This window comes from Ruditapes philippinarum, unplaced genomic scaffold (assembly GCF_026571515.1).
Source record: "Ruditapes philippinarum isolate M1 unplaced genomic scaffold, ASM2657151v2 ctg285_1_1_1_1, whole genome shotgun sequence".
NCBI lineage: Eukaryota > Metazoa > Mollusca > Bivalvia > Venerida > Veneridae > Ruditapes > Ruditapes philippinarum.
In genome coordinates, this window is record NW_026858036.1 from 535,732 (window position 1) to 554,835 (window position 19,104).

Sequence of the window (19,104 nt, forward strand, 5' to 3'; positions counted from 1 at the left end):
GAATATCCACTTACTGAAGTTACAGCTGTAATATGCAAATGGCGTTATGTCTTGAAAAGGGAGTGAATTATGCGCTGCTAAACTTAAGATATATATGGTATTGTATGCATGTAACTGCAGACACAACAAATCAAGCACACATGCATGAATATAGAAAAATGAATTTCTTCATGTTAATTGCTCTATTTATAGTGCAATTTGGTCGTACTGAATCATCACATTTTGTATTGTAACTGCGTGTTGCTAAAAAGCTTTTTCTATGCACATATCGCATTAATAACTTTTCTATCTTGAGATCATATTAGAAATGATAGTTTAACGTCTCAATTACGACTACAAGGGCGCAAAGAGTAGAGGAATTGATAAAAGATTGACCTTGATTTTCTGTCAGAATGTTAGCCACTTTCATGGTATTTCCGCCATCGACGGCAGCTTTTGAAATAAGTATCTGCCTATGTACAACGGCAGCATTTTTTCTTCGACCGCACCAGATTGAACGTCTGTTAAACTTTCAAGAAAAGACTCACGGGGTAGATATTAAGCTTGCGCGACCCCAATGGATGAACGTCTATATCAATAACACGAAATCCTGCCATTTAGTTAAAACCTGAGATATTTGCAACAAAAACAGACATTTTCACGGATTTTTTTTTCGAAGCTGACACTTTTAACCTGCTCACAATATTCAACAGGAAAACGAGTCCAAAATTACATAATAGTATCTCCAGTCAATGGACAATAGTTTCATAGCAATGAAATGGGTCGTATTTGTGAAATATAATAATACCAACCAAATTTATAACCTACCTGTACCGAGCGGTAAATTTCAGCTATCTGTCATCACTGCAGTGATCTGCCATCACTGGCGCCGGTAATACGGTGTGGATATAAGAGATTTCTTTCTTCTGTTGGCTGACATCGCAACCCTATTGTTTTGATGTTGGCCCTATGTAGGCAAGAAATATCAGGCCTATATCGTTAAGATTCCTGCTCGATATTGTGCTGCCGATGTCGGACCAACATCATTCCTATTTGCAGCCGTGACATCGGGCCGTCAATAAAGACTCATAAAAAACCATGTCGGTTTGATGTCGTGTCGATATAAAATGTTGCTGGGCAAGTGTCTGTGCGTGCATCCCTCTAGGGAATTTATTTCAAATTTACAACAACCCCTAGCTGTCAAACCAAGACGCGCTCGAAAGTATTTCTCAACGCCTGTACAGTAAATATCCCAAATGCGTGAATGTAAAATGCAAACGTTGAATGGTATATTAAATTAGTGACCGCCCGGTGCCCTTGAGAATAGTAAGGCTTTGTCAACATATACTTTGAAAACATGCATCCTCTTTTTAATATCAGTAATACCAAATGGATATGAAGATTATGGTAAGAGAAATTCAGACCCTAAAAATTACGAAGCTAACGGAATGAAAACTTTTGTTTTCAGTGTGTCTTTTCTCATGTAAGTATATCGTGTATATTTGTGTAGCCACATGTGAAATTTGCCATAAGACGGTCGGTGATCTTATCTTTAAGAGGTCATCGTGTTAATACTCTGTCAAATTTTAGTCATTACCTATAATTCAGCGCCATACGAAGTAGGAAACGATAGGTTATATAATGGAATTGAAAGTTTCCATTGCAACAATCGGACTTCTTCTGATATTTCTAGCAAGTTTACCCGATATAAAAGCTGAAAACGTAGAAGATGTTGATGAAAGAGACCCTGGCTATAAGGAGCTTATAAAACGGATGGAAAATATCGAAGCTCGGGATAATGTCAATACGGAACTTAACCATCGTATACTTGCTTTAGAAAACTTGGTTAAAGGTCAACAAAGTCAGATTTCAAGTTTGCAAGAAACAATTGAGAAACAGGCAGATGTAAATAAACAGTTGCATGATCGTGTACAATATCTAGAATCACGTGACAAGGCAAACGGGGCGATAGAAACTGAAATGAAGTCTCAAAAGAAACGAATTCAAGTTGTTGAAGAGTTCATCAAGAACCTGGGTGATAAACACACAACAGTACGAGAGAATGGAGGCAAAGAAAGAACTGTGAACAAGATCGTTCAAAGAAGTAAGTATAATCAAATTTCGTTCGAATTCTGTCAATTATCTTTATAACGATGTGTATTATTAAATGAATCTAGTTTTACTTAAGAAATACTATTATAACTCTATGCATATATTAGAAATGCATAAACTCAGTACATAAACTCGGTACATGTACCATATCTTGCGAGTCTATACAATTTAATATATACCCTGTCTTGCCATTACAAGCACATGCTATACTTCCGATCATTGTACATTTCTTGCAAATCTGTGTATTTTAACTAAACCTGTCGTGCAGTTTCTTGGAGTATACTTGGTTATTTACAGTGATAAAGATACTCATTGTAACGTCATAGAGATTGATAAATGTCCTTTACCCATCTAAATTGTCGTATTTTAATTTTCTTTTTTTTTTTCTTCTTCATGCTTTATAGTATCTTATACAAATTATGACCATATCTAATTCTTAAACATGTTTTTTAACATTGATATTTTGATCAGAATGTTTTACAAATAATAATTAAAATAATAAACGATAAAGCATATTACAATAAAGATGTTTAATATATTTTTACTTCAATTTTAGTGTTTAATAAGATATAATGTTGTTTTTCTTTTTGTTCAAATTTCATCCAGCTTTACTTACAACAATATAGTTAAAATTTTATTTCTATACAAAAAGGCTCGGATTGATTGAGCCTGTTAAGGGGTGGTACTGGAAAGCACAAGCTTACACAGAATTCAGTGCGGACACCTGAGTAGAACCACCAACGTTCCGTACTCTAGCTGGATGTTGCAGTAATGCTTATCTGATGACTTTCAATTGTATATTTTCAGATATAAGGTCAATTCAAAGGCGCGAAAACGAACAGACTGTCGCATTCTTTGCATATTTAACCAATCACATCGAAAATCCAGGGGTTCACCAGATCATTGCTTTTGATCACGTGACTACTAATATTGGAAACGGTTACAACGCATTTGCAGGCGATTTCAGGTATGATTTTGGTCACATCATATCAACATATCTGAGACAGTTTGCTAATTATGATTCAAGTACTTATATAAAAGAACACTATTTTTGAATTGAGGAAAATAATGCAGATTTCAATAAGTACTAGCATTTGTGTAAAGTCGACAATCAGTTTAAAATACATAAAATTTAAACTTTTCAAATCATTCAGATATTTTTGTATTAAAGAAAACAATGCAAATACCAGGGTTTGAGGTTATATGTAGGGCCCTCTTGTATATTTATTTTACAGAGCTCCTGTCGCCGGAACGTACGTGTTCGCAACGACGTTGATGGCTGGTTCATACAGTACTGGTTATCATTTCCAGATAATGCAAAATGCCCAGTATGTGTCGAATATCTACATTCCAAACGGAGGGACAGCAAGTCAAGAAGTAGTTCTTCAGCTGAATCAAGGGGACAATGTCTCTATTCACAATATTGACGCTGGACAGCCGGTGTATGGACATGGTTACAGTACCTTCTCTGGATTTCTGCTGCAACAAAACTATTCAAGTCCTGGCATTGTTGGCAAATAAAAGAAACGGTCATGAATGTTTCTTTATTTTCTTATACATTTACTTATTTGTGTCGAAAGAATTATTAGAAGTATTGTATGTGTTCCGATATGAAATGCAGTCCGAGTTGTTCAAAACTCTTTTCCATTTACATTCAATTCTACAAATCTAATACTCTCAAATTACGGAAATTTGAGCAACGCTAGCGCTTCATTTAAACAGTATGTTAAATATCGTCCCATATCTATCTTCTTGCGATCTTTTCGATGATAAGGTGTAGCGACGAGATGTCAAAACTAATATTTAAATTATTATTACACGTAATGAGTTTCTACTTATTTTGTCTGCTTATGGTTTCTATAATAATGACAATAAAGTTGTGATTTTAAATAGCAAGTAAGAGCCTGTTAACATAAAGAAATATGTATGCACGCAATAGCTTAAGACAAAGAAGACAAAAGCTTTAAACTGGGGCAAAAAAAAACAACAACAACAAAAATCAACAACAAAACCACAATAAAAACACATAATTTGAAATGCTTACATTGAGCAAGTTAATCTTTTGAAATGGAAATATCTGAAAATGACAACAAGGAAATTACTCAGAATTGAATTGAATACAGATTGTTTGTGCAATTCTTAGTGTGATTTGAGTATAAAGCATTGCAACGTTTTTTTTTCTTCTCTTTACTCATTTTGCACAATCAAATTAATTACTCTGGAAAAACAGGGGTGAGAACGTTTGCATACAAGTTCTTTGTCTAGACCTTCATCAAATGGTTTACAAAATGCGTCTTTATTATCTTAGAATAGATCATGATATAATAAAATGATGAACCAAAAACTTCAACACGCTTTCATATAATAAACAAAACGTTATAATACATATAGATAACACACAAAAGTGGACAACAGAAAGAAGAGCTTCCTCCTTGAAAATTATTTTACAAGCATTGAATTCCACATAGTAGCCAATTTATACATAAAAGATAATTTGATACATTTTGGCTTTAAAATGATACTATGCAAAAAAATACAGAATAACAAAAGTAAAAGAAAACTTTATCCAGGTTAATTTCAATTTGATGCATAAAAATGATAACAAAAAAAATATATTTATTAAAATACAAAATACCCAAGTAAAATGAATTAATATAACCCACTTCTAATTCCGGTGAATTGAGGGTGGTAAATGAAAACATTGCAGTGTTTAACTCTAGATTTTATGTCAGTTCCAAAGAAAATGACATTGTTCGTCTAGAAGTTGGATGACTGAATTGTTAGCCCAACACATGTTCTTATATCTGCTGTAAATACCAATTCACATTCACGACATCAATGTTTTAAATAATTACACTAGCAAACCTTCGTAAATCTTTACCGAATATTTTTACAAGAAGATATAGCCAGGCACACTTAATTGCAAGCGATGTCACATGGTGTGCAGCCTGAACGGGCCGCTTACACATCTTCTATGGCCGAGAGGTTAATGTGCCGGACTATCAAACCCCGTTAGGGTAAAGCAAATGTTTCCCCGATCAGGAAACGTTACATTCATTGCTTAGTACTGGTTGATTGCAGGAACTTATTGAATTGTGTGTCGATATGCCTATACATATAAATTAAACTAAAATAGGGAATGCTATAACTGGTCAAAGGGAAATAATTCATATCGCAAAGTGAAAACAATTTTACAACAAACAGCTCCCTTGATATGAATCAAAGGGCTGCAAGCTCTCTGGTATTTTCTGATCTTTGCAATCTAAATCGTACTGTATATCTGTATGTATTTTCCTGTATAAGTTTATTTTTATGTACTATAATTCATCTTGCAAGACTAGAGTTGCATCAAAAAATCATTTATGTTCATTTTTTCTGACAGCCACACTTTATCCTTGCATATCATGGCTACTTCCTCAACAAAGACACTAAAAAAGAATTTATAAAAAAGTTGCCTAGACTGGGATTTGAACTCCAGACCTCTCACACACTAAACGGGCGCGTTACCCCTGCACCACGGAGATGTTTTACAAACAATGCCTGAATAAAATCAGGTGATTCTAAATTTAGAACTTCCATTGCATTTCGGGTTTGTTTTCCTTTATTAATTTCGAGGTATATTGTTCAGGATAAACCTGTTGTTAAAAATTGAAGTAAATAATTTAGCGAAAATCTTCTCGCCCAAACAGTCCGACATGTAGAATCTATATATTCCACTACTCGGCAGTCAGATTTATTTGTGTCGTATTCGGTAATCGACATCGCTAAAAATAGCATTTTCATTGATTAAAATCATATTCATCCGCGTAATTTGTGATTGTGCATTTATTGACAATTCTATAAGCCAACGCTACTTTTAAACTTTGAATGCCTTGTTATTTGTTGGATACTTGTAGCAAAATAAAAATATTTCTTTCTTTTACATCGCTAGTTATAAGCTGTTCTGAGAACTATGTACTTGTTGTTAGGTTTGTCGTGAAATTCTGTGCCAGTGATTGAATGTCAGCATTGTATTTCCTGAACTGCGTTCAGAAAATACAATAATCAAAGCACTGAATGTACTGATGGGGAGGCTATGACAGAATGTTTCAGGCTTATAGTTTCTTTTCTTTTTGCTTAAAATGTGCTGTTAAATAAGAAGATATGCACATTGCGCCATTTAACGCTCAGCCATTCATATATATGGTTAATATGGTTGACTATTCATTTTGTTAATATTCCAGAACATTTCATTGGGGTCTACATTCCAATTGTTAATCATGCAAATTTTGAAAAACCTAAAAACCATTTATAAATGACACACCAGCAGGTATGACGACTGTTCATTATAAGATCATAATACCATTTTACAACTGACGGTTCCTTATCAAAATATTCAAGGACTGTTCATCATAAATACTTTATGTCATTTTAATATCATTGAATGATAATAACAACTGCAAGATAAGCAACATTTTAATTGAACATAAAATTATACATATTTACATGTACCATAATTGAGATCAATAAGACACTGTCTTGTGATGAGTATTAATATTCATGCTCTACGGACAGAAAGTTGTCTTCTCCCGAAGCAAATCTCGAATAAAATCACGTTTCAGGAAATTATTCTCATTTCATTACTCGTCGCTGACTTTGACGGCTTCGGATAATATTAAAGCTAAATATTTCTTGAAAAATACATATCTGCAAAGCTTATTCAAAATTGAATCAACGTAAGTGAAAATTGATCAGGAAGTTATATCTTCTTTTTTTACCAACTTATGGTAGTTAATCGATAGATTTCAAACCTCACTAGCTTGAAATATATACTGCGGTAAATCTGTTGTTAACAGGATGTGCGGTTATAACGTAGGTTTTCCTTGTCGACCATTTCCCACAAATAGATGAGAACATCGAAGCGTCAGTGCTATGAATGGTGTTATAAAAAGCGTGTTTTGGAGGTTTTTGTTGAAACTTCTCCAAATCCCTCCAGAGGTATGCACGTCGCGGAGAAGGCACACGGCAGGTCAAGGTCAGGTCATCTCAAGTACCAGAGGTGATTGGTTGACCTGTCGTAACTTACTCTGGAGGTTTGGCGCTAATGAATGCCGTTTTTGTTGTCGTCAGTCAGGAAGTTGATGCCTTGACAGTACTGTCGTCTCCTTTACCACTTACGAACGAAGAATGGGCTACCAGGAAGATTCTGCTTGAAAAAGACGTCCCCGATGCTATAATCTCGGACATATGGTTATTCCGGTGCCGAGAATAAATGAACTTTAAACACACACTCTTGTTGAAAACAAAGCAAAAAAACAACAACATATTTTCTGTAGTAATTTTTCAAGTGTTGTAAAATGAAAACGAAATTCGTCTTATGCCGCCAATTATTTTTAGAACACAAACATATAACTTCTTTTTATTCGATTTATTCAAATAAACATAAATCACTTCAGCGCGCGCAAATATCGTTTTCAATTTAAAATTTCGTAAGATATGTTGATGAATTTCCGATGCTCGACTGTAAGTCATTCGTATATATATGCGTTTTTTTTGTTTTGTTTTTTTAAAGCTTCTTATTCTTTAATATTTTTATGTATCTCATAATCTGTATTGAAAATTTTATTACACATGGACTATCAAATTATGATTCGTTGCCCTAGAATTGAATAAACTTTCTAATTACACAATACGGGGTCATTCATTTGATTGAAAACTGATCTTTGCGTCTTTCTCTGAAATAATTATTTCCTTGTTAAAACATATTTGACCACATATTTCTGTCATTTAACTGTTCACTTTACTTCCGATTTTTGTTGTACCGAAACACATGTTTCTATTTGTGTTTCCTATTCGAATCTATAATCAGTTTAATGGGATCACCACCGGGTAAACGACTACTAGGTACTTTGGTCATGTTTTTTACCCCAAATATTTGAATGTTTCTATTGGGATTTAAATGAGCGTAGATAACTAAACTACTGGTTGTATAAATCCCTGACCTGTCTAATTCTAATAATTAGATTAGTGGATATATTAAGACTTTCACTACAAAATATTCCTGAAAAAAAAGAGCACATGTTTAAATTTATTCCTTTACAAATAAAAGATCAGAGTAGGGATCTGTCAATTGCCAGACATATTTTTAAAAGATACTTTTATGTTAAAAGTTTGATTAATGAATTATGTAAGATGAAATATAAGTATTGCTTTTTTTTATTTTGCTAATATTAAATGTAATCTTGTGGTGAAATTTTGTGGGAGGGTCCTTACGGATTTTGTAGTTAAATAGTTTTTTTTTCGGCGATACATGGTTTAAGAATATAATGTTTTCAAACTATATGTTCATCACCATTAGTGAATTTTTAGTTCTAAATGTATGCAAAATACATGTATTTACTAACAGCTATATGATATAGCGGTTAATGAGCGTTTTTCGCGTACAGCCTCCTAAGGTGTACTAATAAGTTAGTTTTCCTTAGTTATCACGCAAGCATGATCCATGTCTCTGATGTAAGCGACAGTTTACCATTGTTTGTCTTTTTATTTGTCTTTAAAAAAATATTAAGGACTATTAATGGTTTATAACAACAAAAGAACATGCATGATATTGAAACTACGGTGTTGCAACGTTCTAGTTAATGACCCGTCATAAACAGTTGGTCGCTGCGTAGTAATTGGAAAATTGTTATCAAAAATAATAAAGAATATTTGCCACCTAATTAAAGCATCTATAAATTTTCATTTATGCTTTTTGTTTAAAAAATATTGATAAAGTTATTATATAGAAGGGTTTTCATACCAGAACTATTTATTACCAACGTACGTATGCCTAAACCTGATTACCGCGGCAGTATGACGTCACGGAGTAGTGATTTTGAAAAAATAACAAACAAAAATCGAGAATTATTATCTTTACAAATTGCAGATATGAAATTAAAGAATGAAAATATTTTCATATTGTAAATGTCTGTGATGAGTGATGAGTCAGCTTAGAAAAAATCAAGGTACTATTTTTTGACCTGATTACCGCGGCAGTTAGATTTGACGGACGGTTATTAACATTGGGTCGGCATAGCCTCCCCAAAAACTATATCTATATACATATACCTCGAGGCAAATATCCATTTTCGGTGAATTATTGAAAACTGGTGTTATACTAGCAAATCTTTTTCTATTTATTGTAATATGGATATCAAAAGATCCATTTCGACTTGACATTTCTTGTAGTACATATACCAGTAAAAGTCCTTATTTCTCAGAGGTCGCCTCCATATAGGATAACTACATGTAAATTATGAACACCTCTGTTGCCAATATAGTCACGTACTCTACCGATGAACATATCTGGTCGGTTTGGTTAATTTATTAAATCGTTCCTAATGTGAGAACTTATACAAACATAGTAGATCAGTTTGTCCGAAATGCAACTGACCTTATATCCTTTACGGGACAACAACACTATATCATGTACAGAAACATTGGTTTTGGCCCCAGCGTGATCAAGTTGCATTAAACTTATAAGTCTGTACATAAATTAGGTCTCCCCAAATCATTTCTAATTAGTACAATAGAAATTTAGAAATTCTGCTGAATGTTAGATTATTGTGTACATATAATCATCCCAGTTGCCGAGTTCACCCGACTTGGGCTTCTATGGCATTACTTTAGTTTTTAATGAATATAGCTTCTCATAAAGAGCATCGAAACACGAGGCTATCCGATTTGTACGAGTGGGCATAGACCCCTCCAGAGTAAAATAAGATTGCCTCGTGTTTTGATGTTCTTTCTCTTTTGCACCATATGCAAAAGTAAAAATACGTTCCCAGTTGTCACTATATAAAACCCAAGAAAAGGGTAACCAATGAACGAGCGTCTTAATATGATATTTCTATCGCTATAATCCTTTCTGCGTCACAAAAAGTAAACACCAAGAAAAAATCAAAGTGCTGCAGCACTGAATGCGACGGACATGCAACCGGAGAGACATTAAGGCTTTTTTTTAGAAAAACAAAACAAAACAAAAACAAAACACAAAATATATAACAAAGAAAATTTGTTCCATACAAGTTCGAGATTTGTAGAGCAATATATTTTGTGTCCCATACAATTCAGATTTTCTACTTTCAAGCACTTAAATACAGAATGAAATTTATGCCTAAAAACTCTAGTCAAACTTGTAAATCAGTGTCCTTATCGATTTATTCCAAGAAATGATATGTAAATAGAAAACAAATACTGTCAACGAAATATTTCTAAAATAAAACCACGCAAATAAACTACAAGCATAATACATTATACATTTGAGAATGCTATTTAGAATTGCTTCGTGTTATATCAAAGTGGGCATATAGACAATAAAATATAAGTCATTTGTATTTTTATTTCTCTTGGATATGTCTCATTAAAAAAGTTTTAGTTAAAATCATCAGCAATTAAAAGTGTATTTTATTTACAAGGTAAAGATGTAGAGGCCAGAGCACATCGTTTTTATTTTAATTTAAATGTCACTTAAGCGCTACAGTGTTTAGTTGTCCTTTTCAATTTCACACTAAATTCCATTTTCAACTTGTTTGCTTCTTACAATTGTATAGAATTTCTTAAAGTATTGCATGTAAACAAAGTATGTATCCGCTGGTTTATTACATGTATAATGTGTACTCCTAATCGCCTGTCCAAAAATCAGGCCAGGTGAAGCAGAATCTATTTTTAGAATAACGTGACCTAGAAAAGTATGTAAACAAACCACAAGAATCGGAAGTATAACTGATATTATAACTTCTTTACCATGAAAGACTACATGGTGGTAAAGTGTTGAAAAACTCTCTTCTTACATGCATTTTCAAAAATAGATATTTATACTTACCATTGTACTGTATCTAATTTATTAATAACTGCTGAATATTCAGCTAAACCAGCTGTATGAGTCACGAAAATAGTTCTTCTTTTATTAATGCGCGAGTTTATCCTAGAGTCACGAAAATCTTTGATTGTTAATAATAATGTTTTGTATAAAGTAGAAATATTTATTTCCTACTAATAATGTCTTGGAACTCAGAGCTTACAACCTTTATTGTAGTATAATTGCTGTCCTACTTTTTCGACAGCGGTAAAAATCGTTTCGGCAGTAATTTGCATATTGGCAATAATACTACGGGACTACAACGTTTTATCAATAATATACGTTCATATTTTAATTTGGATAACTTAATTTGAAATTGAAAAGGCTAAATATGGAAGATTTTAAGATATCCCGACAAAGTATGGGAGTTTTGAAGGATCAAATTCATGTACTATTTCTTGGGCTGTTAATCGGTTTAGGACACTTTGCGCGATTGTAGCCGACGAAATCCCATGTGTAGATGACTTAGCTCTGAACGCGCCTGAGGGCGCGTCCGTCGCAATAAGCCAAACAATAGGCATGCTCTGGAGTGCGGTTAACTAATACAATCATGCACTCCAGTTAACGCACTGTGCATATATGTGCGAACGATTTAACTTTGACACGTTTTCAACAGTAAGGTCCGAAAACTATGATACAATTCAAACATTTTAAAGGTCTTTCCTCTTCCTCCTAAAAATGGCTTTAGATGTAAAAATAATAAATTACTCCGTTCAATTTCACCACTTAAAGACCACGTAAAGATACTGTAACTCAATTTTTTTTATGGTTGTATATCATAAATCTGATGCTCAAATGAAGATTTATCAATATTGTAAGTTTCAAAAAGCATTATTTGTGAAGATATTACCGGCAAATAAAGGGATGTAATTAGAAATTTATTTTCTATAAAGTCTAAGCCAAATCTTTCAATACGAAATGAATGCATTTATTTTAATGATTACATATAATGCGCATAAACATTTGCAATAATAAACATATTGAACATATTCTTGGATGTTTGAAATTTTAGAAGAATAGTGATATACATACATGTATATAAAATTTCACTTTAGTGTGGTACATCCTTAATTACATCGTACAGAACCTGTAACAGCATGGTAAACAAGACTGTTTAAAAATTAATAAAATTGCATGCATTTTTTATTTTTAAGTAATGTTGTCAACAGCGACTTTATGGGGAAATTTATAAGTTTGGAAGTATTGCTACATGTATGTCTTTATATCTAATAATTTTAGATACAAAGCCTTTTAAAACAAATAAGTGTCCTTTAATAAAGGAAAGACCCTTGTACAGTTGTGTTCATATTTTGTCTTTAGTGGCATCTATGTATGTACATTGTACACTCTTTACAAAAAGTGTCCCAATTTGTGAAATGAGAAAAACGGCTGCATCTTATCTATCTAATCTAACTCACGATTTTGATTTTGTTATCTGTCAATTATTTGTGCTGTTGTGCCTTTAGAAATAATGATAAATATAGAATAAATAATGGAGTTAAAAATGCGCGTTTCATGGGCCTAGTCCTAGAGCTGCTTATAATTTTAACATATGTGAACGCTGAAAACAAGGACAGTAGTATTGATGAAAGAGATACTTTCTATGAGAATCTTGTCAAACGGATGGAATTTCTCGAATTTCGGGATAGAACGCGAGAACATGAAAATATGGAGCTTAAACAACGCGTCCAAGCTTTAGAGACCTTGGTCACAGATCAACAAAGTCAGATTTCTAGTTTGATAGAAACAATTGAGGAACAGGATGATGTAAAATAAAAAAACTGCTGCTCGTGTCCCAATATGTAAGTCAAGGAAAAAAACAATCGGGGAAAAAAAATTTTTTTAAAAAAAAACGAAAAAAAAGGGTTTTAACAGAAAAAGGGGCCAACCAAGTTATTAAAACATTCATCACGATTTTAAAGCTTTGGGGGAAAGGGGGAAAATTGAAGATGAAGAAAGATCTGGGGAACAGGACTTTCCCCAAAGGAGTTAGAAATTAAGACTTTTTCTTTAGTTTACTCAAAACTTTGGGGTTTTCTTTTTCTTCTTTTCTTCTTTTGGGAAATTTTTCCAAAATTAAATCAGGGTATAAAATTTTTTAAACATTTATTATTTGGGACTATCGATTTAAAACGAAAATTTATTTTTTTTTCCCATTAACACGCTAAAAGAAATTTGGGCCCAAATATTAAAATTTGTAAAAAATACATTTCTTTCTTTTTAGAAAAAAGTTGCAATATAATTATGTACCGACTGAAAAGCGAACAGTGCAAACAATGATAAGACGGCACATATTCTTGGTTCAGCCCTTTGATTTTTTGTTGTGTGTGTAGTACTTTTAGTTCTTTCTTTTCTAGTTTGGTGAGTTATGTATTCCTTAGTTGAATACTGTACATTTATAACCACCCTTGTTGCTGGTTTTTGTATTTTCTGATCGCAAGATCAGTAAATACAAAGCTAACATCCACGGTCTAACACAAAATTTCCTAACAGACCTAACAACGCAAAGTAGTTCTCACTCAGAACTGCTTAAAAACCAGCAATGTAAAGGAAAGAATAATTTTTATGCCCCCACAATGTGGGAGCATATAGCGTTGCACTTGTCCGTCCGTCCGTCCGTCAGTCCGTCCGTACGTCCCGAAATCTTGTGAACGCAACTCCTCTTAAACCGGATGGCAGATTTTGCTTAAACTTACAGGGATGAACAACCTTAATGTGTAGATGGTAGTAAAGGAAGGAATTTTCGCTGTGACTAAATTTAACAGAATTATGGCCCTTTGTTGATTTTTTCACTAGATACTATGTAGAAATTTTGTGAACGCAACTCCTCTTAAACCGGATGGCAGATTTTGCTTAAACTTACAGGGATGAACACCCTTAATGTGTAGATGGTAGTAAAGGAAGGAATTTTTGCTGCGACCAAATTTAACAGAATTATGGCCCTTTGTTGATTTTTTCACTATATACTATGTAGAAATTTTGTGAACGCAACTCCTCTTAAACCGGATGGCAGATTTTGCTTAAACTTACAGGGATGAACAACCTTAAGGTGTAGATGGTAGTAAAGGAAGGAATTTTCGCTGCGACCAAATTTTACAGAATTATGGCCCTTTGTTGATTTTTTCACTATATACTATGTAGAAATTTTGTGAATGCAACTCCTCTTAAACCGGATGACAGATTTTGCTTAAACTTCCAGGGATGAACAACCTTAATGTGTAGATGGCAGTAAAGGAAGGAATTTTTGCTGCAACCAAATTTAACAGAATTATGGCCCTTTGTTGATTTTTTCATTATATACTATGTAGAAATTTTGTGAACGCAACTCCCAGAGCAACAGATAAGGTGCGTATTTGCGTATTTACGCAATTAATTTTATAAAATACGCAATTGATTTTTTAAGAATGCGTATCAAAACCCATTAAAAAAAATAAAATACGCAATTGTCTAAAAAACCCGTGCGTATTGTCATTTTCATCACCGCAAAATTAAACTGTCGTACGCTCGTAGTTTTGGACAAATTATATCGATATGCATGCTATCCGAATATTCCCGAATCAATGCTAACTAATCAACGGTCTCCGGTCTTCGACGGTCCCCGGTCTCCAAAGACCGACTAAGCCATATCAATAAAGCATGAGTCCGTCGATTTGTCTACTCAGGTCGACGGTCTTTACAGGCTGTGCAGAGACCGTTGATTTTGCGGAGACCGTCAATAAGTAGGTCCCAGCTGTATCAATAGACGCTTTGAAAGCAATATGGTGTCGTACAAAAGGGAAAATGATTTGAAACAAAACAGTCGTAAATACATTTAATAAAAAAATCAGTCGGAAAACGAACTTGTTAAAAATATTATGAAATATAACATGAGCATTTTATATAAAAAATAAAACAATTGTGAAAAGTTCTGGTAAATTGTTAATCCTATTTTCTTTTTAAAACAGTTTAAATTTTATTGATACTGAAACTATAAAATTCATATCTTCATAATTGAATACCCAATTAATCTTGAAATCATAGGGTATCGAGTTTTGGAATACCCAATTAAATGGAGCCAATATCCAATTCCAAAGGAAATGATGGAGTAATACCCAATTCACTTTAAAAGCTTATCTGTTGCTCTGAACTCCTCTTAAACAGGATGGCAGATTTTGCTTAAACTTACAGGGATGAACAACCTTAATGTGTAGATGGTAGTAAAGGAAGGAATTTTTGCTGCGACCAAATTTAACAGAATTATGGCCCTTTGTTGATTTTTAGTTTTCAACTTGTGGCACATGTAGTCCAAAAAATATTTGACCTAGAGTCATAAGATTGACAGAACAGTGGCGTGTGGGGGCATCCGTGTCCTATGGACACATTTCTAGTTAATGTAGGCATTTAACGAATTACAGTGCATTAAAAGTTAAGAGTAGTCAATAGAAAAATGAGGTTACAATCACAAATTTCGCGGATGAATATCTTTTTTACCCAATGAAATATGTTCGGCTATTTCCGTAAATCTTAATCAATGAAAATGCTATTTTTAGCTATGTCGATTACCGGATTACCGAATATTCCAGAGCGTAGTACACAAATAAATCTGACTGTCGAGTAGTAGAATATATACATGGCGAGAAGATTTTCGCTAAATTATTTTCATCAGTGTTAAACAACAGGTTTATCGTGAACAAAATACCTCGAAATTAGTAAGGATAACAAACACGAAATGGAAATTCTCAATTTAGAATTACAATGTACTTGTTTTTTATTCAAGCTACATATGTATTACTTCACCGTGGTGCAGAGGTAGCGCGCTCGTTTAGGGTGTGAGAGGCCTAAGGTTCAAATCCTAGTCGAGGGCAACTTTTTTTAAGTGTCTTTTTTAAGGAAGTAGCCACAATATGCAAGGATAAAGTGTGGCTAAAATGATTTTTGATGCAACGCTAGTCATGCAAAATTCCATATGTATCAATCTCAAACTGTTATAGGCGCAGTCGCTGCGTAAGATTAATTATAGTATATAAAAATAAACTTATACAGGAAAATACATACAGATAGTCAGTATGATTTAGATTGCAAAGATCAGAAAATACCACAGAGGTTGCAGCCCTTTGATTATAAATTTGACTTTTTGATATGCCGGTTTCATAGCCTAGACAGGAGCTGATCCCCTTTCAAAGTTTCTTTTTATTTAGTTCCGCGCATTGTTTTCTCGTTTAAAACACAGATGATTCCTTTTCCTCGGGATCATTCGCTACTTATCATGGAATGGCACTAACGTGTTATATTGAAAGTTTCCTGATAACAATCGTATGAGTACAACTGCAGATGGTATTTTACCATTTCATGTTTAATGATGAATTCTGCTTAAGCCTGTGCTAGGTTCGTGGATAGTAGCTTGTACAATACTGTATTGTCCATGAACACCGAGCCCGCAACATTTTCAAGTTTGCTGAAAAGAGAAATTAAACAATATTGTTTTTAGAAAGGATGCTAAAGAAATGAAGTCCGCGTAACTAAGGTTACATATAGAATATGCAATGTGGCATCAAAAACAAAGTCGTAACGTTCGGTTATTATTTTTTTCTCCAGAAAAACAGTCAATTGAAAAGCGTGAGAACGAACAGAATGTTGCATTCTTTGCATATTTAAACAACCACGTGGAGAATCCTGGGGTTCATCAGGTTATTACTTTTGATCACGTGACAACGAATATTGGAAACGGATACAACGTATTTGCAGGCGATTTTAGGTATCAAAAAATGACCTAGCTTACGTCTATCTATTTGAAAAAAGTTTTCTACATATGATTTGTTTGTGCATTTCGTTTTCAATAAGTCGCCGGAAGGTCGGTGACCGACTACTATTCCCCCTTTTTTCAATACGCAGTGAGAGACACTGATCTTTAGACTCAATGTTTGCGATGAATTGTCACAAATTCCTCCTCCTCGTGGATCGAACCAGCGACACATTGATCTAATCGGGTTTACTATTATGATTAGATATGCTTCAAGCATTACAAGTAGATGTACCTGTTTTTAAAAACTCAATATATGTGAAATAATAATTTTTAAAAACTATTTGTTTTGTAGCATTTTATCAAATAGCCAGTATGTGTTAAAAACACATATACAATTCATGTATGTAAAATACATAACATATGTCAAGAAAGATAAACTTATTATTGTATGGAGTTAAAGAAATGCCGTTACAATTTGAATAATGATATATTTAAATTTACAGGGCACCTGTCGCTGGAACATACGTCTTCGCTACAACGCTAATGGCTGATACAAGTAGAGTACCTTACCATTTCCAGATAATGCACAATGCGAAGACAGTTTCGAGTATTTATGTTGAAAATGGCGGAACTGGAAGCCAAGAAGTAGTGCTTCAACTGAATCAAGGGGACGATGTTTCGATCCACAATATTGACGCTGGACAGAAGGTATACGGACATGGTTACAGTACCTTCTCTGGGTTTCTCTTGCAACAAAACTACTCAAGTGCTAGCATCGTTGGCAAATAACCTCCATCCACCAGGACGACTGGTAATGGACAAGGATGTCTCTATCTCTTTATTTCTTAAAAGGACTCCACTGAGGCTTTTGACATGACGGGACTGGAAACATTCTTACCTAGACTCGTGTACCATTAATGTAGGTCTGGGCCAATACAATGTATCTATCCATGTGCAAATTTTAAGATCTTTCCGAATAATTGATTATTCGTGCAAAAGGCCAAAAACAATGAAAAGCTTTGCAACGATTTTCACTCAAATTGACTTACAAATCGTATCACAAGTCGATATTCAATTTAATTCAATTTAATTCTTTATCATTCTTTGCAGATTTTTCTTTTCAATTTCAAATGATTTATATAAGAATTTCATTTTTTGTTGCAAGTTTTTGTGTTGTTTTTTTTACCTCAGTGGAAGTCCTTGAGTAAATATCATTATTTGTGATGTATGTATTAAATGAAATACAGTTTGTTTTTGTTTTTTTTCCAAAAAAAATCCTAAAACTTCGCATTCTTATGACCATCGATGCAAAGTAAACATTTTGAAAGCTTGTAATGTAGTATCTTTTGATGTTAAGATCTCTCGGAGTAATGTTCATATTAGCTGCATCCGGTTTGTTACAGTGGATTACGATGTAAACAATTTTTACATCGGTAACGATGTAAACAAGAGGGCCATGATGGCCCTGAGGTCGCTCACCTGTATATAGGCCCCCCGGAGCAAGGCCAGTTTAAACCCAGGGCTTTTATTTGAACAAACTTGGAAGACACTTATTAGAAGATGTTTCATGATGTTAAGTTTTTACTACACACATATAATGAAAAACAATGATCTCCTCCCCAAGGCTTTTATTTGAACATACTTGGTAGACACCCATTAGAACATGTTTCATGATAAATATCTTAGCTCAAGCTCTTTGAGTTCTTTAAAAGAAGTTTTTTAAGTTTTTACTGTACACATATAGTTAAAAACAATGACACCCTTGGGGCGGGGCCAGTTTTGACCCCAGGGCTTTACTTTGAACAACGTTGTAGACACTTAATAGAAGATGTTTCATGCTTAATATCTAAACTCTAGCTATTTGGTTTTTTTCAAAAAAGATTTTTTAAGTTTTTGCTATACACATATAAAGAAAATCAATGACCCCCTGGGGCGGGGCCAATTTTTACCCCAAGGCTTTTATTTGAACAAACTTGGTAGACACCCATTAGAACATGTTTCATGATAAATATCTTAGCTCAAGCTCTTTGAGTTCTTTAAAAGAAGTTTTTTAAGTTTTTACTATATGCATATAGGGAAAATCAATGACCCCCTGGGGCGGGGCCAATTTTGACCTCAGGGCTTTTATTTGAACAAACTTGGTAGACACCCATTAGAACATGTTTCATGCTAACTATCTTAGCTCTAGCTCTTTGAGTTCTTTAAAAGAAGGTTTTTTAAGTTTTTACTATATGCATATAGGGAAAATCAATGAGCCCCTGGGGCGGGGCCAATTTTGACCCAAGGGCTTTTATTTGAATAAAATTGGTAGACACTCACTAGAAGATGTTTCATGCCAAATATCTAAGCTCTAGCTCTTTTGGTTTTTTAAAAGAAGATATTTAAAGTTTTTTCTTTCGGTTGCCATGGC

At 33.7% G+C, this 19,104-nt stretch overlaps 1 protein-coding gene and 1 long non-coding RNA gene across 2 annotated transcripts; both read left to right on the forward strand.

Annotated features, from left to right (window-relative positions):
* The first annotated feature begins 1,547 nt into the window (after window positions 1–1,547).
* On the forward strand, window positions 1,548–3,619 carry LOC132751901 (uncharacterized). Its single transcript, XM_060742115.1, has 3 exons — window positions 1,548–2,083; window positions 2,899–3,058; window positions 3,327–3,619. Exons 1-3 carry the CDS (start codon window positions 1,621–1,623, stop codon window positions 3,610–3,612), a joined length of 909 nt encoding a protein of 302 aa, XP_060598098.1. The 5' UTR covers window positions 1,548–1,620; the 3' UTR covers window positions 3,613–3,619.
* A 12,927-nt stretch (window positions 3,620–16,546) lies between these two features.
* Window positions 16,547–17,944, forward strand: LOC132751902 (uncharacterized). Its single transcript, XR_009628738.1, has 2 exons — window positions 16,547–16,706; window positions 17,198–17,944. It is a non-coding gene; the product is annotated as an uncharacterized LOC132751902 (long non-coding RNA).
* Window positions 17,945–19,104: the final 1,160 nt, after the last annotated feature.